Source organism: Microcaecilia unicolor, chromosome 8 (genome assembly GCF_901765095.1).
Source record: "Microcaecilia unicolor chromosome 8, aMicUni1.1, whole genome shotgun sequence".
Taxonomy (NCBI): Eukaryota; Metazoa; Chordata; class Amphibia; order Gymnophiona; family Siphonopidae; genus Microcaecilia; species Microcaecilia unicolor.
This window is the reverse complement of record NC_044038.1, coordinates 170611972-170638434: the sequence shown is the minus strand read 5'-3', so window position 1 is coordinate 170638434 and position 26463 is coordinate 170611972. Positions and strand designations below refer to the sequence as shown.

At 43.9% G+C, this 26463-nt stretch overlaps 1 protein-coding gene across 8 annotated transcripts in view; it reads left to right on the top strand.

Moving 5' to 3' along the window:
- Positions 1-26463, top strand: part of TCF7 (transcription factor 7) — a 154863-nt gene that overhangs the window by 105341 nt on the left and 23059 nt on the right. For 4 of the 8 annotated variants that reach the window (XM_030211847.1, XM_030211850.1, XM_030211852.1 and 1 more), the window contains exons 6-10: positions 4282-4368; positions 12103-12213; positions 12830-12992; positions 14513-14620; positions 19829-19918. In XM_030211847.1, the coding sequence (XP_030067707.1) occupies positions 4282-4368; positions 12103-12213; positions 12830-12992; positions 14513-14620; positions 19829-19918 (559 nt within the window). The remainder of the gene's footprint in view (positions 1-4281; positions 4369-12102; positions 12214-12829; positions 12993-14512; positions 14621-19828; positions 19919-26463) is intronic. The other 4 variants (XM_030211853.1, XM_030211854.1, XM_030211848.1 and 1 more) reach the window with 3 other exon arrangements.

The window sequence follows — 26463 nt, the reverse complement described above, 5'->3', positions numbered from 1 at the left end:
ATCAGAACCTAACCATAACACAAACTAGATGGACAGAAACACCATGGACCGACCATTACAAGCTAAACCTATCCCTAACATGGCGAAAAAGGGTTGCTCTCCACACACGAGAACACACAACTTATACCACGAGAGGCCAAATAGACCCAGTTACTTTCTGGCAACAGATATACAACAACGATTGGACAGCATAAACGGAATCCATATATTACCTCTCGGAATGGGACAAAAGATTCAGACTCATACTAGACAAAATAGCACCCTTACAAATAAGAACTTCACATAGACATAAATCGACACCGTGGTTCAATGAAGAACTGAAAAAACTAAAAACACAATCTAGGAAACTGGAACGCACATGGAAAAATACAAAAGACGAACACACACTCAACGCATGGAAACAACTACAAAGGAAATACAAATACGCAATAAAACAGACCAAAAGGTCATACTACAAAACTAAAATTCGGCCGGACTACAAAAACACGAAGAAACTATACCATTTCGTGAACAAACTACTAGACACAACGCCGGTCACCACAATCAACACTTACATTCCATCTGCAGACAACCTTGCTAACTATTTCAGTGAAAAAATTGTAAACCTACGCAAAACCCTACCTCAGAACAACATGGACATAGAAAACTTCATTATTGGTCTAGACCTAACCCCTGGTGAATACCCGACTGACCAAATATGGTTCAATTTTGCTCTTCTCAGCACCGACACAGTTACCCAGGTGATAAAACAATACTCCAATAGCCATTGTCAACTGGACACCTGCCCCAGCTACCTAATACGATCTGTCCCCACCGCTTCATAATAGATCTTACATCCCACTTAAACTTCATGCTTGAACAGGGTATCTACCCTAAAGAAAAAGGCAACATCCTGCTCACCCCAATACCAGAAGACACCAAGAAAAAAACAAATGACATTACCAACTACCGTCCAGTAGCATCTATCCCATTAGTAGTCAAACTAATGGAAGGACTGATGACCAAACAACTCAATGACTACATACACAAATTCACTATACTACATGAGTCACAATCAGGATTTCGACCCTTACACAGTACCGAAACAGTGCTACTCACTCTCCTAAACAAATTCAAGCAGGAAATAGCAATAGGTAAGAGCATTCTCCTCCTCCAATTTGACATGTCAAGTGCGTTTGACATGGTTAACCATAACATATTGCTAAGACTCCTAGAATACTTCGGAATCAGTGATGGCACTCTCAATTGGATTAAGGGTTTCCTAACCACAAGAACATTCCTAACCACAAGAATATATCAAGTGAAATCAAAAACAAACATATCGTCACCTTGGAAACCAGGCTGCGGAGTACCGCAAGAATCACCACTATCACCGATCCTTTTCAACCTCATGATGACTCCACTACCCAAAACCTTATCCACCCAAGGCCTTAACCCATTTATCTACACTGATGACATCACGTTATTCATCCCCTTCAAACATGATCGGGTGGAAATCACCAACGAAATCAAGCTAAGTTTAAACATTATGAATTCATGGGCAAATGCATTCCAACTAAAACTCAATACTGAAAAAAACACAATGTCTCATCATCTCATCCCAATACAATACATACAAACCCACAAACATTAACACCCCAGGATACTGTAATGGAATCTAGGCAAGATGCAAAGATCAAATCATAAAGAAACTTCAGACCGCCCAAAACACAGCAGCCATGCTTGTATTTGGAAAAACACGTTTTGACAGCACCAAACCACTCCGAGAAAAACTGCATTGGCTACCAATTAAAGAATGTATCACTTTCAAAATCTGCACAACTGTCCATAAAATTATCTACGGCAAGGCACCAGGATACATGACAGACCTTATCGACCTGCCAACCAGAAACACCACAAAATCTGCACGATCATACCTAAACTTCCACTACCCAAGCAGCAAAGGACTCAAATACAAATCCACCTATGCATCCAGCTTTTCCTACCTAAATGCACAACTATGGAGCGCATTAGCAAAAGCAGTAAAAACTACGCTAGTCCACCTACATTTTTGGAAAGCACTAAAGACAGACCTGTTCAGAAGAGCATACCCCACCACCCAACATAAAAATACCTGGACTGCGACACAATGTAACCAAAGACCATAACGGACATTACCTGACTCTTCTTCCCCCTCTCCCTCCCTAAGTTCCCCCCAATTGTAACTACCATACATGTACCTCATTCTACCACAATATCGCTTTGTATTCATTCATACCATGTATTTGTTCAGACCGGAATTGGCTCATGCCATTAAAGGTTATATATAAGCCACATTGAGCCTGCAAAAAGGTAGGAAAATGTGGGATATAAATGTAACAAATAATAATAATAATAATCTCCCCTCAGCCACCTTTTCTCCAAACTGAAGAGCTATAATTCGGGTTCCTCTTTCCCACATGCATCACTTTGCACTTGCTCACATTAAATGTCATCTGCCATTTAGACGCCCAGTCTCCCAGTTTCGTAAGGTCCTCTTGTAATTTTTCACAATCCTCCCGCGATTTAACAACTTTGAATAACTTTGTGTCATCAGCAAATTTCATTACCTCACTAGTTACTCCCATCTCTAGGTCATTTATAAATATGTTAAAAAGCAGTGGTCCATCTCAATAGCAGGCTGTGGACTTTTCCTCCAGGAACTTGTTGAAAAAAGTTTGGACAAGTTCCTGGGGGGAAAGTCCATAGTCTGCTATTGAGATAGACACAGGAAGCCGCTGTTTGCCCTAGGATTGGTAGCATGGAATGTCTCTGCTATATGGGTTTCTGCCAGGTTCTTGTGACCTGGATTGACCACTGTTGGAAGGAGAATACTGGGCTAGATGGACCCAGTATGGCTATTCTTCTGTTCTTATGTAAGGACAGAAGGCCTATGTTGTGTTTTTTCTTGTTTGTATCCCATCCTGTTGTGCTCTGAAAGCAAAGAGGCTAGAAAAGACAGTGGCTTTGATTTGCAATTGAATTAATTTGCACCCATCAGAATTATTTTAGATAATGGCTAGAGAATGCGGATCTTTTTATATTCTAACTGTTTTTGGGCGCTGAAGTAATGAATGCCACTTGTGGATTAATACTGTATGTTTCCTTGCCCTTTGGGCAGGAATATTGAACTTCAAAGAACCATTCAGGATTCCTGCTGCACTCCAGCTCTTTAATGTTTGCTGACCTGCTTATAAGCTATTACCTTTGAAGCAGCATGGTAGGGATTTCCAGCCTGCTGGACTGTAAACAGATCAGTGGAGTCCTGGCCTTGTGTACTGACTGCAGCAAAAGCCTGTGCAGTGGCACTTCACCCAGACATTTGAATGTGGAGGGGGGGGGGGATACGTGGCCCCTACCCTTTGTCAGCAGCTGAACTGACAACCTCTCCATTAAAATAGGAGGCAACAGAAACAGAGAAAACTTGTGTGTAATTAAAGTAACCCCTTATTTTTAAACCTATCATCTTCTGTGGTATAAATGTTTTATGAGGGAGAAAGCCAAACTAGGGAACAGAAAAAGAGGGACCACTGAGGTTGTGTTTTAGACAAATGTACCACAGATATTTTATAGAGATGTGCATTCATTTGAAAAGACATAGGAAATGTCAGTGACAAATCCCTTGTTGCTGGCAAATGAAAATGAGCAGAAAAAAAGACAACATTTTATTTTTAAAAAAGCATGCCCTTTTCGGGAAGAATGTGCACTCTTTTCTGATAGTGCATGCATGTGTGAACTATTGTGCATGTGCAAATAGTGCACAGCTGCATACATTAGTAGGAAAGAGTGTACTCTCTTCCTGAAGTGTACACTCTTTTGAAAGACTGTGCACTGTTCAGGAAGAATGTGCACTCTTTTCTGATAGTGCATGCATGTGTGAACCATTGTGCATGTGCAAATAATGCACGCCTGTATGCACTAGTGGGAAAGAGTGCACATTCTTCCTGAATAGAGCACACTGTTTTGAAAGACCATGCACTGTTCAGTAAGAATGTGCACTCTTTTCTGATAGTGCATGCTTGTGTGAATAGTGTGCACCTGCACACACTAGTGGGAAAGAATGTGCACTCTTCCTGAATAGTACATGCTCTTATGAAAAAGCGCGCACTCTTTCTGAAAGAGCATGCGCTATTAAAGACATTACTCCTATGATAACATACTAAAAAAAACAGAGTCCCGGAACGACACGGGAAATGACGCAAAACAAAACTGTTTTAGATGTCCACCCCTAATGTTTTATGGACTTTCTCTTCCTGACCACAGGCAGAGTCAGCCTGTGTACCCCCTCTCTCCTTGTGGATTTAGACAGCCTTACCCAACGGCACTGTCTGCTGGTGCTACCTTCTCCAGGTGAGTGTGAGCTGCTCGCTATGAGATGGGATTGCAGCGCCCTACCCAGTCTCTCTTGCTTTGCTGTTTGTGCCAGTCAGCCTTGCAGCCAGCTGCAGATATCCCAGAAGGGACTGGCAAGTGCTGCCACCCCCCATCCCTCCCCCGTGCTTTCAGTGTGATATCAGTGTCTTCTTGCACAAGAATATAACAACTGCAGTGTTTGAACTACTCAGACACACTGGGGGCAATTTTCGGAAGCCTGTGTTGGTGCAAGATGTGCATGTACTTCTTTATAAAGGGAAACCACTTGGGTTAGGGGAATAAGCAGTGTGTGGACAACTGCATTTACAAATGTATGCTGTTTCACCCATGCTCAGCTACCTGTGAAAACAGGGGTAGGTAACCTCCAGTCCTTGGGGACCCAGATCTGCACAAGTTTTCAGGGTATCATAATGAAAGAGACACACGCTACTGCACAAGAAACTCTACAGACAATACAAGAGCACACAAATACCCTTAAGCAAAAAATCTAGGATGCAACATAAGAGTTTTATTCATGTAAATGACTTCATTTGTGGACAAAAAGGAAATGGAACTGAGGAGCAGGGGGAGGAGACAGGCTCCAGGCTCAAACTCCTCCCCCCCCCCCCCTTCTCTGCAGGCTGCCTGGGAGGGAGGGGTTGGAGCAGAACACCTCCTACTGCTCCAGAGTCTGAAAAGAAGTGCCAGCAGCACTATGTTCCAGGCTGTACCTCCACAAATCAAGCCCTGTCTGTAAATAAATTCCAAACAACAGCAAAATCCAGAAAAATAAACAGGTGAATTAAACCTAGAAATTCATTGCTGAGTCATATCTGGTTACCGGCACTGAACATCCGAGTCGTTGGGCGTTATCCAGGTCTGGCCGAAATTCAGTGTTGTAACTGGATAACTAACCAGTTACAACACTTAGTTAGGACCTGCTTTTTTCTTGCACCTCAGTTTTGGTGACCCAATGCCGTGTGCTTAGCACCAATTCTATCACGGCATCTTGGCGCCCAGATTCCATTATAGAACAGTGCTTTATGTTGGCATTGGCGCACCCATGTTTAAAGCCATGGTCCACCTATGCTCTGCCTATGTGCCTGCCCCCCTTGCAGTTAGGAGCTATGGCACTCAGGTGCTACCTTATAGAAATGGGTGCACATCGGTGCTAGACTTGTCAATTAGTGGCACCATTGGCACTACCTCTAAGAACCACTATATAGAATTGCCTCTTTAGTTATCCAGGCACCAGCAATTTATTTATTTATTGGGATTTATTAACCGCCTTTATGGAGAGATTCACCCAAGGCAGTGTACAGCATGTACAGTTTAACATAAAACTTACAATTTTGCTAACAGCACAACATTAGTAAAATGACCAAACATAAACATAAATACAATCAACGAGGTAAACTTGGAAACAGCAAATGCAATCCTAATAATAGGACTACCATGAAACTGGATCAAAAATATACACATTTGACAGCACTGAAATTCAAATTACAGAGATATAATACAATGTCGGCATAATACTAATGAAACAACTAATAAGTACATATTAGAACATTCAAACAACATACATATGATTCTAATGCTTTTCTACAATACAGCTTATTATGTAGCCAAGGGGCCAAGTGCAGATGTAAAAATGGGGACATGATGGGTGGTACAGAGTCAGTTGGGAAGTCTCAACTGCCATTTTGAAAAGACGGTGACGCCGGCAGGCAGGGGAATACCGGCAGTGTAGCGGGCAGGAAAGAACATGTCCCGTCCCCCCCCCCCGCCCTGCAGAGACCACTAGACCACCATGGCCCTTCAGGTAGGACTGGAGCAGCAGGAGTATCAGCTGCGGCGGTAGGGGACATCAGCTGCAGTGGTAGGGGGCAGCAGTGCAAGGGTAGGGGGCGTCAGCTGCAGTGGTAGTTGGGCAGCCCGTGGGAGGCCCAGACCACTCTCAGTCCACCCTGATGTGAAGCTGGTCAACGCTGTGTAGGTACCTTTCCTGCCCAGTTAAATAGCTGAATATCTGCCCCTAAATACTTACAATAATACATGAACATTTAAGGCCTGCGCCTGGGGTCTTTTTGTTAAAACATTGTTGATGCAGGTGTGTTGTTGATGCAGGTGTGTAGTGACCGTATCAATGAAGAAAGATGGTAGAAAACATCTGAGGCAAAAAACAGGGACCCCATCAAAAAGAGGAGATATGAATCCAGAAGGGAAAAATAGCAAATGAATATGTATGAGACAGATTTGTATGCACGTTCTTTCAGCTGTGTGCAAATCTATCTCATGCCTGTTCATTAGAGTTGCCCTGAAAACCCGACTGGATTGGTGTCTACAGGGACTGAAGGTTGCTTAGCCCTGCGTAAAAATATGAGATGCAAAGTACACGGTTATTTTTACACATGGACCTCGTCGCTAATTTTCCTTGGGGAAACTAGAGATGGGCAGCCTGAAAATTTTTGTTTTGTGTCATTTCCAGGAATGTTTGTTTTGATCGTTTTTGTTGGTCATTTTTCTCTTCTCAGTTGCCCTTTTTTCAAATAATGCATTCTTTTTCAAGAAAGTGCACACTTTTTTCCTGATAATATGCGTATGTGCCGTTTTCACGCATGCATGATAGTGAATTTTCCTGTTTTTTCTGCTCATTTTGGGGTTTTAGTGACATGCATGTCAGTGGAAACCACAGCTTATCCCTTTGGGAAACCAAGTAGTTCCTCTTGGTAAATTATTCTAAAAGTACCAACATATTTTGCACCTGGAAATGTGCATGTGCTGTTTGCTCTCCTGGTCAAAGTATACCCCTAGAAATGGCTGTTTTCAGTCTGGTTAAAATTCTCTTGAGGTGTCATCATGGTCAGTGGAAAGTCGAAAAATATAAAGACTGCAAGTTGGGTGTTGTCATGTTTCAGTTAGAAACAATGATAGCGAAATATGAAATAGATTGATAGGATTTTAATTGAGAGTAGTGTCTGGCGCCAGTGGGAATTTTCCATTTCCATAGCACTTCGCAGTACCTCTTCTAGAGCTAAAATTGTCATATCATTGCCTCATAGGCTGTGTGAAGTGGCAAAGAAGTCTAAATTAAAGAGAAGTGGTAATTTCACTTGCCAAATTCTACAGTGGTAACAGGGATGGAGCCTCTCCCAGCAGTGTATTAATAACCTTCACCATCATGGACTATAAGAGGCTCAATCTTGTAAGGCAGTGGGTCCCAAACCTGGTCCTGGAAGCACCCCAGCCAGTCAGGTTTTCAGTATATCCACAATGAATATTCACGAGATAGATTAGCATGCAGTGGAGGCAGTGCATGCAAATCTCTCTCATGAATATTCATTGTATGTATCCTGAAAGCCTGACTGGCTGGGATGCCTTCAGGACCAAGTTTGGGAACCACTGTTTTAAGGTCAACGATACGTCACATGTTGAGCAGGATAAGAAGGAATACTTGATAATCTGTCCCCAGCAGTCTGCATTTATCAGTGTTTGATATGACATCACTTCCCCTGGGCTGCACAGTTCCCAGACAAAAAATTTCAGCAGAAATCAGTGGGCAGTGATCCAGTTCTACCGAAGACCGTAAGATATTTGGGGTGTTTCTGCCCATTTGTTCTTTACGTTTTAACTTGTTAGATGGACGAGTTTAAAACCCTTTTTCCATTTCTGGTTCTTTGAAGATGTTCAGCCATATACATTAGGAGTAATGTCTATGTACTTCTCAAGCAGTCACTGTCTGTCTTCAGCTTCTGCTCTTGCTGTGTGTTGCCAATACTTTAAGTTGTTTTGCAGTGACCTCTCCTAAACCAGTGGGAAGAGGGTGCCAAAGAGTCATGGTCCTCTCTCCCTGGCCTTGTTCCGCCTCCACTCCCTTTTCCATTCATGTGCTTGTGAAAGGTCCCCCTTTCTTCTCGCTGCATCTAGCTGCTTTAAGCTAAATTCTACAGAAGTTTATAATGGAGCATTAGTTATTTTCAAACCCAAATCAGAGCACTTGCTGAGGGGCAGAATCTCTCCACCAGATGCCCAGAAGCTACAATCTTGACTGGACTGAGTGCCTTGCACTCATATAGAGCTATATTTACTAAAATGCGTTATCTACAGGCCTTGTTAATCGTAATAGGACTCACACCCTGTACGTTAGTGCCATTTAGTAAATATGCCATGATGAGAAATATCTTGAAAGAACTGGGATCTCCATTTCATTTATAGACTGCAGACAAAGGGGGAATCCAAGTAACGCAAATCCCAATTTTGGTTTTCAGGTTACTAACATTATCATGATATTCAAATATGCCAAAGTCAACCCTGGTGAGAATGTAGGGAAGCCTTAGCCATAGTGGTTGTAATATTAGGCTCCATATCTATATATATAAAAGGCACTTTGAAGCCTCAAGCCGGAAACTTGAGGCGCCCGAGATATCCGGTTTGGCCTGCAGGCTCCAGTCACGGTAGCTCCATCCTCGCGTCAAAACGCGATGATGTTGAGGGCGGGGCGGCCCTCACGTCAAAACGCGATGACGTTGAGGGCGGGGCGGCCCTCGCAACCACGTCACTGAGGGACGAAGGGACGAAGAGGAGAGGTGTGCAACTCGGAACGGAGGCACAGAGGGGGTGTCTGCAACTCGGGAGGGAGGGAGGACGGGGGGGGGGGGATTACCCTGCTAGCGCCCGTTTCATTTTTGCCAGAAACGGGCATTTCTTACTAGTTAAGAATAAAGGGAGCCATTAAAATAAAATTGAAAAAGGCAGCTCTTTGCCATTCTGATCTGGAATCATTGATGTAGATCGGCCATTCAACCACCTAGGGCACCGAATTACCATTCCTCTCAAAGTTATCGGAACTGAGAAGTGCAAATGATGGGAATACTTCATTTAGTGTATTGAGGCAGGTTGCCAAGCTCAGCGCCATCCAGATTAATACAGATCATAAAGCAAAAAAAGCTATGATGCAACATAAGCCAGTGAAAGGTTTTTAATTATATAAACTGGGCTAAGGGGGGAAGTTATCAACATGGGCTACCATTAAGACATGTTATTCTACCACTAACTTGTGCTGTTGTAGTACAAGTCCCATTTTATGCAATGAGATCTACCGTGTTTCCCCGAAAATAAGACAGTGTCTTATATTAATTTTTGCTCCCAGAGATGCGCTAGGTCTTATTTTCAGGGGATGTCTTATTCGGGAGTAGTAGGGGGACTGTGGCGGTCGGGAACAGTATTGAAGTGGGGGGCGGTATCCTGCAGGAGTAGGCCATGGCTCGCCTATCTGCCCACAGTGACTGCAGGACTCGAGCGGAGCAGAGCCACCCTGGCTGGGCTGGAAATGGAGAAGGGGTATGCACTAGGGAAGGTAATGGAATGTGGGAATGGGCTGCTCTGGCTGGGGGTCTCGGGAGGTTGTGAGAGGGTTTAGGGCGCAGGATCATCCCTACTGTATTACAAACGTTAAAAAAAAATTGTACAGTAGCTCCGTTCCCCGTTGGTGGCGCTTTATGCGCTGCTCCTGTACATTCGCAACGCTTTCCATCCTTAGACTAGAAGCCCTTGGGCGATGGAGCAGAGCCAAAAGGGCTCGGTTACTCATTTTCTTTTCTTTTATTATTTCTGCAAGGGGGATGTTTCTTTTCTTTCCGGGCTCACTTAGTCGATCTTCACAAAAGCGTGAAGGAGGATGGTAGGAGTCTGCTGGACGATAGATTTTCCACCTCAGTCTTGTTTCTTGCATTTCTTTAATGTTATTTCGTCTTTGGGTTGCAGCGAAAAAAATTAAGGTTTCTGTGTCCATGTCCCATCGGGACCAAACAAAAACTTTGCTAGGTCTTACTTTCGGGGGAGGCCTTATATTTAGCAATTCAGCAAAACCTCTACTAGGTCTTATTTTCAGGGGATGTCTTATTTTGGGGGAAACAGGATAGTTACTAATAACTGGTGTTAACAGCAAAATAACACATCTTAACAGTAGTCCACGTTGAAAACTCCCCCCCTTAAATAAAGAAAAAAGAAATGTCTCTAGAAATCAAAATCACTGCTATATTTAATAAAAGTGAACCAAGTATAGGACAATCAAGCCATTGTGGCATCACTGATGAGGTTGGCTCTTATCGGTGGAATGAGGCATTATGACATCACAATATCAGCTCTGGTTACCAGAGACTGAAACTCTTCACACTAAGGAGGGGAAGTGAGCCAAGTATAGGACAGATGAGCCATTGTGATATCATTGATGAGGTTGGCTCTTATTGGTGGAATGAGGCATTATGACATCACAATATTAGCTCTGTTTACAGAGACTGAATGCTTCATACTAAGGGAGGAAGTTATCAACACGGGTTACCATTAAGATATGTTATTTTACTTTGGCACAAGTCCAATTTTATGCAATGAAACCTAGTTATTAGTAACTGTCTGCATCTCATTTTGTATTTCTTCCCTGTTATCTTCAGCCTATGGCCATTCGTACATGTTCTCTTTGTTATAAAATAAAGCGAGGTTTATGTCACAAACACTGGCTCTCCGTGTATTTCTGCTTTTCCAATGCTTGTATCATTTCTTCCTGGTAACTTTATTTTTAGTGGCCTCTAAAACTACACAAAGAGTGTCCTCTAGTGACTGCTTTTTATGTCTAAGGAAACTCTGGGAAGTGTTGTTGCTGTTAAAGTCTTCCTATATGTTTCTAGTACTGGGATTTTGGTCTCTTTAAAATGTTTGCTTATGCTGTAGCCTTAGATATCTTTTCAGCAGCAAAGGAACAATGTGAAACAAAAAAAAAGCCTGTGTTATCATAAATAGAATTATAATAAAATATATAATTGTGTCTTCAACAGTAAAAATGGTGAGCAGAAAAAAAACAACTCAAATAAAACCCAACATGGCCATGTTTCAGTGACATCCCTTCATCAAGGGCAAAAACATACAGGTCAATATTCAGCCAGGGAAGTCCCTGTTTTGTAAATGCTGCCCAGCAGAGCTGCAATAAATCTGGACAGACAGTAGCCAGTGCTGAATATCTGGATAAGGTGGTCAATGTCTGCGCTATCCAGGCAGCAGCAAGATTCAGCCCTGAGCAGGCGACGTTAGTATAGCCTTATAGCTGTGCTAACTTTTTTCAGATAGTTATTCAGTTAGTGGACTGAATATCGCCACCAACTGGACACTTCCAGGCCTTCATTGTGCCCATTATCCAGATAGTGCCAGGATGGTCTGCAGTCATTTTCAGCAGCGGCATCTGGATAATACTGATGAAATTCAATGACTAGCCCCGGTCAGTGGTTCTTCTCCGAGTAGCAGGTGCTGTGACCCAGATAAGTGCTTTTAAACATGGCACTGATAGACTATAAAAACATATGTAACAAAACAGATTGCAAGGCTCACAGTCTCCGTCAAAGCTGAATTGGTTGCACAAGCTTTTTATTATCATGCCTGATGGAGACCCTTGCTATCTAGCTGGTGTGTGTGTGTGTGTGTGTGTGTGTGTGTGTGTGTGTGTGTGTGTGTGTGTGTGTGTGTGTGTGTGTGTGTGTGTGTGTGTGTGTGTGTACAATTTATATATATTTATTCTAATTCTATTTATTGTCTTTCATTTATTTCTGTTTGGATTCTTCCGCTATGGCTATTTACTTTTCCAATAGCTTGACTCTGCTTTCTTTCCTGTCAGATTTGTGCTGAAGATGCACTGTGGCAGACAGCAGAGTACTCCCTTAACCATGCCCCCCTGTCCTCTTACAGGTTTACCCATCCTCTGATGCTGAGTCCAGGTATGCACACCACAGGAATCCCACACCCGGCCATAGTGCCTCATTCAGGAAAACAGGACATGGATCACTATAACCGGAACATGTAAGGAAGCAATAACCAGGACATTAGTCTTTCATTTATATATGGTTAATTTTCAAAAATGTTTTTTGAAAAAGTGTTTGATTTTTTTTGGTGATGGTTTGTTAATTGCTTCTATATGGGATATATATTTTGAGAGTGATCTGTGTATCCCATTAGTGAGATCTACACACCTCCAATTGTTTTGCGTTGGTCACAATGGATGTGTCAGGTTGAATCCATTGTCTGCGGAATTTTAAGGATGCTTTCTGGCAATAAAGGAGTTCCATCATGCTGTTCTATCATACCTGAGCGACTGCTGTACCAGAGCTTTAAGGCTGTAATAACCATCCAAACAGCTGGTTTCTGGTTTCTTATTTAAGGTTTATGTCATGCCTTATCCTAAAATGCTTTACCAGATCTAGACAGTTAATGGTTCCATGTAGACAGAAGAATCCTGATGCATGAAAAGTGTGTTATTCTGCAACATATGAACCCATCTGAATAACAAAATTTTCATGTCATACCTTTTGTAATCCCAGCATTACCCTGATGGATAATGTCTTCCTAGTGTCATTTGGTAGTTTCTTTGCATATACAGACGTGGCCTGATTTGTTCACCACCTTGGTTCTTGGACAGGAAACAGCAACCAGAACCAAAACGGGAGAAGGAGCCAAAGAAACCGACTATTAAGAAACCCCTGAATGCTTTCATGCTGTATATGAAGGAAATGAGGGCAAAGGTCATCGCAGAGTGCACGCTGAAAGAGAGTGCCGCTATCAACCAAATCCTTGGAAGGAGGGTAAGTGCCTGGGGGAGCGTGGTGTTGAACAATGTCCCAACTTTTAGTCCTCAGTCAGTCTATAAGATGTTTTCAATAAATGACTGTGTCCTCAGGGACATGTTTAGGTTGGTGGGGGAGAAGGAAGCAGATTCATAGCTAGCTTTGTGTGATCAGGGCACAAGAGAAGTTGGGGATCCAAAATTGGGTCCTGTCTATTGGCTTCCCTTGCTGGCGTGGTGCAATTGGACAGGGTGGGAACACGCTGAAAGTGCTTGGGACCCTGCTGGAAAGGGCACGTTTTCAGCTTGCAGTGCTCCTGGAAAGACGCGACATGTGCAAATGGTATTTTCAGTTCTACCCAAGTTATTTCCTGAGCCGATGCAGCTGCAGCCTTCCCCACCCCAAGGTTTTATAATTTAGACTCAGTCAAAATCACCCAACACCATCCCTCACAGAACAATCTGGCAAAGACAGAGAGTTGGTCATGACACCTTTAAATATTAGACTTTGCTTTGTATAGATAGATAGCTAGATACACAAGTATGTGCATAATAAAGGATGTTTGCAGAAGCCATTTACTTCATTAAATGGATTCTTTGAAAACTGCCTATGATACCGTTTCTACCAGTTAAACTACACGCTGAAGATACCTTCTGGTCAACCAGCTGGTGGTGGTAAGTTTGTTTTTAAACGATGACCATCGCTAACTAAGTTAGACCTGGATAACCAGTGCTGGACCTTGTCCAGGCATTGGCTTTGAATATCCGGGATCAACCAGATTGCTGCTGGCTGTTCGCACTTATGCGGATGCCCACCAATTCCGACATCCCCTTCCCAAAATCCCTGGCTGATTCCAACCCCCCTCCCAAACTGTCCCCCAAGATGGATTCTCCTAAAATGGACCCCCCCCCCCCCAAGATGGCCTCATCTCCTGAGCCCTCCCCCCTGAGATGGTGGTCCTATTTGGTTGCTTAGATGTGCGAGCACTGCCATTGGATATAGCTCGCACTTGCATAGCCGCCAGCTGCTCCCCAACTGCGCCCTTGGAAAGCCCCTCTCTAGCCCACTGCAAAAATAGCTGCTCAGAGCTGATACTCAGCGCCACTGCCAGGTTATTTACTGCTGAATATCGACAACTGGCCCGCAAAGCATGATTTAAGCAGGCAGCAGTCTCTTCTGCCTGCTTAAATTGTTTGAATATCGACTGGCTTGAATTTGTAGGGCTGTCAGGACTTAAGGTTTTGCTTACACCACAGCTTCTCTTTGACACGTTGAATGTCACTGCCAGCAGGGCAGGAGCAGTTGGGCATTGTCCTGAGGTGGGGACCACAAGGTGTCAAGGACCTGAGGTTTATCAAAGTTGGCTGGGGGCAAGATTCTGGACATGGGAGGGGTCAAACTTGAGCATTGTTTTCAGAGATGGTAATGGCCGTAAGGAGGCCACTTGGATCAAAGTTACTGTACCCTGACTTTTTCTACAAGTTTTTTACTAGTGTTATGTAAGTGACTGTCTGTGGGGGGTTTGTTTCTTTTTTTAGTGGCATGCACTATCACGAGAAGAACAAGCAAAGTATTATGAGCTAGCCAGAAAGGAACGGCAGCTACACATGCAGTTGTATCCTGGCTGGTCTGCTAGAGACAACTACGTGAGTAATGAGGCAATTTACATAACCTTCTCAATTATTTTAACTCTTCTTGCACATTTTTAAAGGTACAGCCTCCAGTATTTAAGGGTATCTAGAAAACTCCAGCAATTACACACTACATCCAGATACTGCAAGGCACTTTCTTCCCACACGAGCACTGGGAAACAGCAGATAAGACCTAGTAGAAATCCAGAAGTATTCTTCTGAATTGACTTAGATTGCTTCTGGATTTGCATGTAGCAAAATTTAGACTGTGTATGGTCCACATCAAACTCAATTGCTGTGTGTCTATGACTACCAGACACAGCAATATGTAGCACCTTCTTTGAAATCTTTACAACAAAAAATTGCTGTTAACATGAAGCCTTCCTGCTCCTCATCTGCCTTCTGACCTAGGTTAGGATGCAGGTCAGAAAGCAGCATAACACCAGCATTTCCAGAACAAAGCACCATGGTCAGCCAGGCTGAATGGAAAACTAAGGTCCACTGATCGCTTAATGGCTGTCCCTCAGTGGTAACCCAAGAAATGCTGGAAAAACTTTCATTGTGTGTCTAAAGTCAGTTGTACAGACGTAAAATAACATCTTTCTCCATTTCACATATACCGATTAGTTTCAGTCTACGGAGCAGCACTTTATCCTAGAGCCTGACTATACCATGGGGCCCACTGACCTTCCCAAGAAAATTGTCATGTTTACTGGTGAAATCATTTTAAATGCCATGACTATAAGCAGCGTGTGTTATAGTTTTTAAAAAATGCGAACAACATCTTCAAGTCTGGATTTAATTTTGATAGGCTTCTCATCTGTGGAATGATCTGTCATTAGGTCTTAAACATCAACCTTCCTGTGACCTGTTTCGGAAGGATTTGAAAACTTTCCTATTTAAGAAATTTATGAATTAAGATATTTTAACTGTCCCATTTATGCATGTGTTGTATTTTGTTTGTAATTGAAAGCACAACTGGGCCTTCAAGACTGGGACAACAGGAGTCCTTTATTGGTATATGACCCGACATGGGCCGTGTTTCGGCGTACACAACACCTGCCTCAGGGGTCTGAGCAAGTAGGCTGGCAGGTTCCTGTTCCAGACCCCTGAGGCAGGCGTTGTGTATGCCGAAACATGGCCTGTGTCAGGTCATATACCAATAAAGGACTCCTGTTGTCCCAGTCTTGAAGGCCCAGTTGTGCTTTTTTCTGTTTGCTATTTTGTGTATACTGTTTTACCCTCTCTGGTTGCCTTTTGTTTGTAATTGTACAGATACAAAAATTGTTAGCCGCTTCAAACCTATAAAGGGAATAAGCCGGTTAGAAATGTCAATTTAGATTAGGTTACTAAATATGTTGAAAAGTGTAGGTAGTATGAAACACACACCAAAAGCATTTTATTATCACAAAAAAGTGGCTTCTAGTCTTGACTGACAGCTGGTTTAAAGCTCATTATTTGCTGTCATTTACTAGACCAAAATGGCCCATCCACTCCACCACATGTAGGTTCATCCTCTTTCTAAAATGCCCAGATGCAGCCCAATACCAGCTCCTCTCTTCCCCTTGTCTCCCACCTGACTTATCAAAGCTTTGCTCATATCTGCCATGTCTGTTCTGCTCCTCTCTCCTGTATGGATCCTCCTTCTTTATCCTATGCTTTTTTTTTAAATTCTGGTATTATTCTGATCTCCATCATTTCTTCTGGAATGGCAATTAGGCATCCATTGTCTTATTCAATTAGACCCATTCTGCTGTTGTCCTCTCATTATTATGCTCACTCTGCAACTAGTAACTCATTTAACTGATTGAGACTCCTGGATTGCAATTTTTGGCATAGGGCACACTCTAATATTTATACTTTGATGAGGACTTGTGCAATTAATAGGTGACTTGCCTACAGTGCCCACAATCAGAGTTCAAATCCTGTAATGGGATTTCTGTCAGGTATTCAGCCTCTGGCCTACTCAGCCTCCATCCACCTTCAGTCAGTAGAAGAGTACCTGGCCTTATCCAGGGGCGTAAAGTAGACTGGGGAAGGCAATAGCAAGCCACCCCATTAATAGTCTCCCAAGAAACCATCATACATGTGGCAGCCCCCATAGTCATTCACAACTTGTGTACAGGGGACTACCTTTAATATCTACCTTTTAGTCTCTCATATTATAGACCCTTCCACAAACTCAGGGGCCCTTTTACTAAGCCGCATAGGCGCCTACGTGTGCCCAACGCACATCAAATTGGAGTTACCGCCCGGTTACCGTGTGGCCCTTATGGTAATTTCAATGTTGCAGCACGTTCACTTCTGAAAAATATTTTTTATTTTCTGGTGCGCGGCAGCTACGCGCGTAGAGCATTACCACCTAGTTACCGCGTGAGACCTTACCGCTAGGTCAATGGCTTGTGGTAAGGTCTCAGACCCAAAATGGACGCGTGGCAATTTTCATCTTGCCGCATGTCCATTTTGAGCAAAAATAAAAGGCATTTTTTTGTAGATGCGCTAAAAAAATAATTCTGTGTGCGCCCAAAATACACGTCTACACTACTGCAGGCCATTTTCAGTGCACTTTAGGACCCCTCAGAGAGCAGGAACCCTGGCAATCCCCAAGAAATAATCTACATTCAAATACCTTTACTATTATCGCATCACGTCTCACAATCACTAGCTGAAAAAAACCTCCCATAACACAGTCTTTATTCTGTGTGCTAATATTCCAAAAAAAAGCCAAAACGTTATCCTTGTCCTTTTGAAATTTTAAATTTTTCAGGAAAATGCTTATGAAATTTTAAAGGAGACTTATCTTTACAAAATCGCTGCAATGAAGTCACGAAGGTAGCTCCGGTCCTTTCTCCCGACAGTGGCCAGTGTTTCACGGTAATCAAAATCACTGCATCAGGGCTCTTCACTGGAGCAGAGCTTCTGGGTTGCACATATGGAGACTAGTGTTCCAGGACACGTACCATGTCCCAGTCAATTGAATGTTACTGGGCTCTCCAGGATGTATTCCCACTGGGTTACACATGCAGGACACACACCATGGCCAAGTCAACTGAATGTTACTGGAATCTCCATTGCTTCTTCCAACATCTGGTCTCTTTCCCAATGTTGTTATTCAGCATCTCATCTCTCTCCTGACGTTCCTGCCTCCCACCCTCCTTCATGCTGTCTTCACATTTCCAGTCCTCCTATGAAAGTTTAGATCTTCCACCAAGTGTGGTTGTAGGACAGTGAGTAGGTGGGGCCTCAGCCTCTCCCTCGCCAAATCCTCACTCAGGGTTCTTCCTTCAATGTCCGTCCTCTGTGTTTCTCTTATAACTTTGAGAAGTTTCGAGCTCTTTTCCTGGGATGCTCATTTCTGTGTCTGGCTTCCCTGTCACCAGTAGGGTTTTTTTGGAGGGGGGACAAAGTTAACATGGGTGCCCCCATTTTCTCTGGCTCCCCATTTTCTCTGGCTCCCTTCGCTCCCTCAATAAAATTAGGTGGGGATCCCTAAGCCCTGCCAGCTGAAGAAATTTAGAGCCCACTCCCACTCAGTAAAGCTTAGCAGTCAGCAGCAGCGCTTTGAGCCGCTAATTTTGACAACGTGAGCATGCTCAGTTCTGCTCCTGAACTGAGCATGTGCAGAACTGAGAGAAGATATTCAAGTACTCAAAGATGCAATCAGAACCTAAGAAAATATGGAAGAAAACTAAAACTTTAGTCCTACTAATTTTGGGTGCCAGTGAACTTCAAAGTTCATTTTGATGTTGTCAATATATGTTATATCCCATTAACTCCAGAAAGGGGCTCTTGGCACCTTTCTTTAGCAGTAGACTTGAGAGATTGTGAGCAAGGTTCATTCCTGTCACAGTATGTGGGGAAAAAAATTCATCTGTAGACCTGCTTCTGATAGAACCTTCTCTGGTCTCTCATTCCCCAGCTCTGGGAGTTATCTTAAAGCTTTCAAAGCCCCTCTATAACTATCATTCTTGACAAAGGGAAAGCCTCTTGGAGATAGCCAAATGTCCTCTGCCAATAGAATAACATCTTCTGGTATACTTGAAAGCTTGTTTTTAAGGCACAGTACATAGCATTGGGAAGTACCAGTCTTCTTAGTCTTAACAGTTTCTGTATCTTCTGCCACCTGAGCTCTGAAACATTGACGAGAGGGAGGCATATAGGTCACATCCTACAAATCGATATCAAACAGGAAATGCACTGGCCTTTCACTGAAACGCTCGCTGCGGTCAGGATCTTTCCACCTTCACTCAAACCACAAAAGTCATTTCAAAAGTCATAGGTTGAATCTAAGACGGCAAACAGACCTTTGTCTCTAGCCCAGATTTTCTTCAGCACCTCGCTGCCAAGCGTCCCCTCATCAAAGCGCAGCGACGGTTGTTATTATCCACCCTCAATCAGAGAAGTCATGAGAGGACAGAAGTGTAGGTGGCTTATGGAAAAGGAAAGAGAACATTAATAGGACCCGAGCACTGAAATAAAAGCGAAACCTAACCGTTTAGCTGCCTGCAGTAACTAATGGGAAAAGAAGCCTTTTACCACCACTTTCCTTGATCTGAAATGGTGTTGGGGGGGTCACTGGAGTCAAACACTGACCCAAGGAAAAAAGAGAAAGCCAAATAATCCTATTCAACATTCTCCCATCTTCACCACAGCAGCATACCACATTCTGGGTCAAAGGTCTTTTGGTTTAGAAAAGCCCATTGAAATATTTCATGCTGGTTTAAGGCTGCAAATGTGGCAACCCACCCAACATGTTAGAAATTACATCAGCAGCTGGCTGTTATAAGTTGGGCTTGGGTACAGTTAGTTAATGAGGGTGGTTTGTCATCATCAGTCCAGTAAAAGTGTGAGCCTAGTAACTTAGTATATATATTAAGGGTATGGTTTAGAAATGTATTACTTTGTACTCGTATGTTCTACACGTTATGCTTCTAACAGTCTAAGCATAGCATGATTTTGGTTGGGTAAGAGAGAGAGTATGTCATTTGCAATGGAAAATTAGGTACACAATTCAGTGGGATCATTTTGTAAAACTTGTAATTTCACAATGTAAACTGGGAGAAACAGTGAGAAATGACACATAAAGCTGGGGCCGTTCTCATTTGATGAGACTAAGCTGCTGATGAGACTTGTTGCCATCCTTTGCTGTTGTTCTGCCAGGATCCTTGTGCCTGTATGTCTGAATTCTGCCCTCCTTGTTCATGTCTAACACTTGCTCTTCAGTCTTCAGGCTCTTCAGTTTGTGAACACACACGGTTATGCTCAGGGCCCCTGGAATTGTGCGTCACTTCGGGGCCCATTTCTGCAGCAAGGGTAAGAGAATTCTGTGGGCAAACGTTAAAGCAGCTTATGCGGCAGTCCTGCGCCAGTGGGAATGTGCAGCCGCCTGCAGTCCTGTACCCCCAAAATTCCCACTGTGAGCTGCAGAATTCCAGGAACCCTGGGCTTGTGGGGAATGCTTGAATTAGGTTCAACTCTTGACGTGCACTTACAGGAACAGCATGGGCAGGTTATCAGATCAGGCTCTGTCCGCACCTTGCTTCTAAGAACTGCTGTACAAACCTGAGGCTTGTACCACATAAGCCTGTTTTAGGCAACAAAGCACAGACAGCACGGGGACACTATTCCGGAAAACCTGACTGTCATTTTTCCATTGTGCTGTAGAGGTAAAAGTGTGACACCTTTTCTGGCCTTTCAAACCTCAGAGCCTCTGTCGAGCATTTTCATCTGCTACTAGTTGCAAGCAGAACTTTTATTGCCTTGTCTCACCTGGCCACACCCCAGGGCAAAATGGCGGCATGAAGCAAACACATGGGATGCTAGGTAGAAAAGTGAGGGAGGGATTTCTCATCACATCAATCAGCTCTTTGAAATGCCCTTAAATAGAAAATAAACATACCAGGGTTTAAGAGCCATTGGGGCTGCTTTTCCAAAGACAGCTGAGGCTCCTAAGCATGGCTGAAAGTGGCACATAACTTTAGGAGGTCATTTTAAAAATTTCTACTTGTGGGAAAGTGGCATTTTCACATATAGCTTGGTTACACATGTAACACATAGAGAGAGCCAGGATGCAGAGATTTTAAGGAGGGACGTGATTTGGGTGGGCCACAAAATGTACATGTAATTCCCATTCTACAATGGGAATCAGGTGTAGTTTTCAGAATGTCCCTGCTGACTTTTGCACCAGCTCTGAGATACACCAAGTTTCACCACAGCACTCATTCAGCCACACACTGACATAAGGGTTAATTGTGCTTAATCTTTCATGGGGGGAGGTTGGAAATATTAAATTTCACCTTGTAGGGCTTTGCTTCTTAATTGGCGGTTTCTCAATATATCTCTTTCTGAAATGGGGTCCTTATACGTAGGATCGCTGGCATCTATACATGAAGATGCTGAGTGATCCCACACTTTTTGTGCACATCCAGGTTTGTGAAATGGCTGCTCCCACAGTAGGTGCTGACAAAATGCATCGTTATATGCATTTTACAAAAGACTCTGCATTTAGCAGAGCCTTTTGCAAAATAATGGGGGAACTTGTATGTCTGAATGCTTAACTCAGTGACCTATGTGAAATGGGCCTTCACAGATCCTATGGTGTCCTTTTACTAAGCTGCAGAGAAAAAGGGCCCTTCGGTAGCGGCAGAGGCTGTTTTTCTCATGCGCCAGATCCCTTTTTACCACAGTGGGTAAAAAGCCCCTAAAAAAATAGCCATGCGGTAAGATTACTCTTACCAAGTGGCCATGTGGGAGGGAGCACTTACCACGACCCATTGAGGTGGTGGTAAGGGCTCCCGTGGTAACCCAGCAGTAACTGGCACATTCGAGGCAAAACTATCGCCAGCGGCCATGTTGGGCAGGCGATAGGTCCGAATTATTGTGCGGTAATCCCGCGTTGGGCTTACCAATGCTATGTTTGGTAACCGGCTCTAGATGTCAGCATGCAAGATCTAAATTACTTTCCACAACCTGGCCCCACCCACTGCTTAGGAACTTCAATTTAGGCACATACCCCTTTAGGACCTAATGGCGCCTAAAAAATCGGCGCCGATTAAAAACATGCTTAGGCGTATTCTATAAGCCCTGCCTAAAGTTAGGCGCAGTTTACAGAATACGCCTAAGCCTGAACACATGACTAGAATTTAGGCACTGCAAATGACACCAATGAAAGCCTGGTGCAATTGCCCATGCCTAACTTTAGGCGTGGAGCGGGTTATTTTATAACACTGAGCATAAATTTTAGGAACGCCCATGACCCGCCTATGCTCCTCTCATAGCCACTCCCCCTTTTGGGATCCACGAGGTAGAATTTATGTGGCCTACGTTATAGAATACACTTAGCGAGTAGTGCACCTAAATTCTAATTAGTGTCAATTAGTACTGATAATTGCTTGTTAACATCCAATTATCAGCGCTGATTGGCTTGGTAACCAGTTGAGTTGTGCATGCAAATCAGAATACGCCTATCGGACGTGTATCGGACGCGTGTAAAAATAAGAATTACCACCCAGGGCACGCACTAGCCAGGCAGTAGTTCTAATTTGACGTATGTTGTACGCCATTGGCGCCTCTGTGCTTTAGTGAAATGGCCCCTTAGTTGTTAAAGTGCTACATTTGGACATGTGCATTTCTGCCTGCTATTGACATGGCATAGGTGAGTGTGCCCAAATATTACTTATTTATTTAAAACATTTTATATCCCAGACTAAACTAAATAGGTGACAACAGCACATGTATTTTCAATCCTACCACCTATTCGAATAACGATGCTGTATATATTACCCCGGTGCTTAAATTAATATAGTCGCTGTGTCGGCTGAAAATCCAGCCCCTTATGTTTTATACTAAAAGAAAAACCTTCTCATATTGACAATAAATATATGATTGAACACATTTAAGGTATCTTTATCCCCTGTTTAATGCTCTTAATATTATGTGTTCTAAAGAATACCCAAAAGATATCCTGCAGAAATCTAATGAGTGAAACTTATATCAAATGGTAAACCTCATAGTGAAACTGCTGTCGTTTTTTAATAAGAAAAGTGTGACTCATTTATAGCAGTGATGGTAAAACACTGACAAGTATTACGGATGTTAGCATAAAGCTGGAATGTAACATTTTATCGTTTCTGTATGACTGTAATCTTCTGATTGGCGCACTGCACTTTATTACTGAAACTGTGAATATGGTCTTTGCTAATCAGACATGTCCGTCCTGTGCATTCTCAGGGAGTGAGACGTACAAAGTGGAGCAGTACCAGGCCAGTTCTTTGAGAAGCAACAGAGGTCACACTTAGTCCCTAGAGCTGGCCTTCCCTGGGGATCCACAGTCACTCGGGGTTTCAGGATATCCACAGTGACCATGCGTGAGAGAAATGTGCAGATACGGGGCTTCAGTGTATACAAATGTATATCATGCTTGTTCATATTCACTGACCACAAGGGAGGGTAGAGGCAAGCACTGTTCCCTCCAAGCTGAGCGGGAGTCCTCCACCTACAGTCCTGCCAGTGGGTAGTGCTGTTTCACTATCACATTTTCAATAGTGAGGGACAGGCAAGCTCTGCAGGACTCCAGAGAACCTGCCTGTCTCTAGAGATTGAAAACACAATATTGAAGCACTGCCCCCTACTGGCAGCAATGCAGTTGGAGGACTCCTGCTCAATGAAAGCAAACACTGAACAACCATCAGAGCCTTCAACTCCCTTCCCTGAGAGTGACCTTAAGTCAGCTGACTTTTGGCCTGGTACTGCCTAATCCATGGTCCTTGACAGTCACCAACCAGATATTTTTTTTAAATAACCAAAAAACATGTCAAGCCACTCAGATTTTCAGGACATCCACGATGAAGATGCATGAGAGATTTGCATAACAAGGAGGCAGTATATGCAAATCTTTCTCGTGAATATTCACTGTAGCTATCCTGAAAACCTGACTGGCTGGGGTTCCCCCAGGACAGGTTTGGGAACCACTGACTTAGATATACAGCACTGGGCAGAATACAAGGCAGCCACCGAAATGTGGCCTAAGTACCAGAAAAAGAGCTGTCCAAACTTATCTGGATAGTAATCCGGGTATCGGCACTAAATATTGGGGTACCAGATAACTTCCGGGTATGTCCCAGACCACTATCCAGATAGTGCCAGGACGGTCAGTAAACATTTTCAGTAGTATTATCCAGCATGGAAAATCAGTGGCTGGCCCCAGTGAGCGGCGGTTATCTATGTAGGAACCAGGGGCGTATCTGCGTGGGGCCTCAGGGGCCTGGGCCCCCGCAGATTTTGCCCTGGACCCCCCTACCGCCATCAACCCTCCCCCGCTGCCGTTCTTACTTTTGCTGGCGGGGGACCCCAACCCCCGCCAGCCGAGGTCTGCTTCCACCTGCTGCTGCCGTAAAAACTTCTTCTTCAGCCGGCGGGGGACCCCAAACCCCCGCCAGCCGCCCCGCGGTGTTTAAAATTCATCTTCGGCCTCCGTGGCCGTGCTGCTGTGATAGGCGCTGTTGAAATCCACTTCGGAGTCTGACGTCGTTGTACGTTGTACGTGCTGCGACGTCAGACTCCGAAGTGGATTTCAACAGCGCCTATCACAGCAGCACGGCCACGGAGGCCGAAGATGAATTTTAAACACCGCGGGGCGGCTGGCGGGGGTTTGGGGTCCCCCGCCGGCTGAAGAAGAAGTTTTTACGGCAGCGGCAGGTGGAAGCAGACCTCGGCTGGCGGGGGTTGGGGTCCCCCGCCAGCAAAAGTAAGAACGGCAGCGGGGGAGGGTTGGCGGCGGGAGGGGGGTGGAGAGAGTCATTGGTGGCGGTGGGGGCTCGGCGGTGGGGGCTCGGCGGGGGGGGGGGCTAAAATGTGCCCCCTCCCTCTGGCTCTGGCCCCCCCTACCGCCGGAGTCCAGATACGCCCCTGGTAGGAACCACCCTTACCTGGAGAGGTGCCACTGAATACTGATCCCATACTTGTTAACATTACTCGTACAGGGGTCCTTTGATTAATGTGCGGTAAAACGTGGCCTTAGCAAACCCTTAGCCATGCACTAAGGCTATGCAGCTGGAAAAATGGCTGATTTTGCATTTTTTTAATTATTGTTGTTATTAGCACGAGGCCATTAACAAAATTAGCATGTGAGTCCTTTCCACCACTCATTTCTAAGGGTTCATACATTAATGCCATGCTAATCAGCATGCGGTAATGTGGCTACACTAACCGATTCGCACTGTCATGCCCACTCTCCCTGCCCCAAACATGCCTCCTCATAGAAAACGAAGGAATATTTTTAGTACGTGGTTTATGGGTGCACGTTGGGATTTTACCACCTTGAATATTGTGTTCAATTCTGGCCGCTTCATCTCAAAAAAGATATAGTGGAATTAGAAAAGGTACAGATAAGGGTGACAAAAATGATAAAAGGGGTGGGACGACTTCCCTATGAGGAAAGGCTGAAGCGTCTAGGGCTCTTCAGCTTGGAGAAAAGACCGCTGAGAGGAGATATGATAGAGGTCTATGAGTGGAATGGAACGGGTAGATGTGAATCATTTGTTTACTCTTTCCAAAAATACTAGGACTAGGGGGCATGCGATGAAGCTACAAAGTAGTACATTTAAAACGAATCGGAGAAAACTTTTCTTCACTCAATGTGTAATTAAACTCTGGAATTCGTTGCCAGAGAATGTGGTAAAGGTGGCTAGCTTAGCGGGGTTTTAAAAAGGTTTGGACGGCTTCCTAAAGGAAAAGTCCATAGACCATTATTAAAATGACTTGGGGAAAATCCACTGCTTATTTCTGGGATAAGCAGCATAAAATGTATTGAACTTTTTGGGGATCTAGCCAGGTATTTGTGACCTGGATTGGCCACAGTTGGAAATAGGATGCTGGGCTTGATGGACCTTTGGTCTGTCCCAGTGTGGTAATACTTATGTACTTATCTAATGCCTCAGCACATCTGTGGTAAAATCCCAGCACAGTAAACCCACTTCAAATTGTTTTGGTTTAGTATGATCAGAGCTGGTGAAATGAGAAAGAGAAATCTTTTAATCAGCATATGCTAATTTTACATTTTTACATCATTTTAGAACGGTTTTACATTCGCTACCCTGTAACACTTTTTTTAAAACTTTTCCTTAGTCAATGTAGATCTATTTTCCATTAGTAGAGCAAGAGAAAAAGTCCTTTATAAAAAAAGCCTTGAGAGGGTTAGTGGGACAGAACGGAAGACCATTCTGTGCCTTCAATTTGCACCTCACTGGATGATGACAATGAAAAGAAATTATTTATTTATTTGAGATTTATTTACCACCTTTTTGAAAAAGCTCACCCAAGGCGATGCACAGCAAATATAACCCAAACATAGGCAATAAATAATCACAACAGTAAAATATTTGAATAAAAATGCATCATGGCATAGGCAACACAACACACATTAGAACATCATAATAGACAGCATAAAAGTTAAGCAGAGGAGGCACTTATAGACAGATAAAGGAGCATAACAGGAGTGCGAGCAGGTCATTGCTTCTTCCATTAAAGGATTTTGGAGAAGAGCCAAGCTTTCACCTGCTTCTTGATGTAGAGCTAGTCTTGTGTTAGGCAAGGCCTTTGCTTCCAGAGTGTGGGAGCTGCTCTGAAGAAGGCTGGGCAGGTGTCACACTGTGAATCTACTCTGAATGCACATTAAACTGTATTCCTGGCAGTGGCGTACCAAGGAGGGGGCGGTGGGGGCGGTCCGTCCCGGGTGCACGCCGCTGGGGGGGTGCCATGGCACACGCCTGTTGCCCTGTCTCCGAGTTCGCATGTGTTCACTGCTCCCTCTGCCCCGGAACAGGTTACTTCCTGTTCCGAGGCAGAGGGAGCAGTGAACA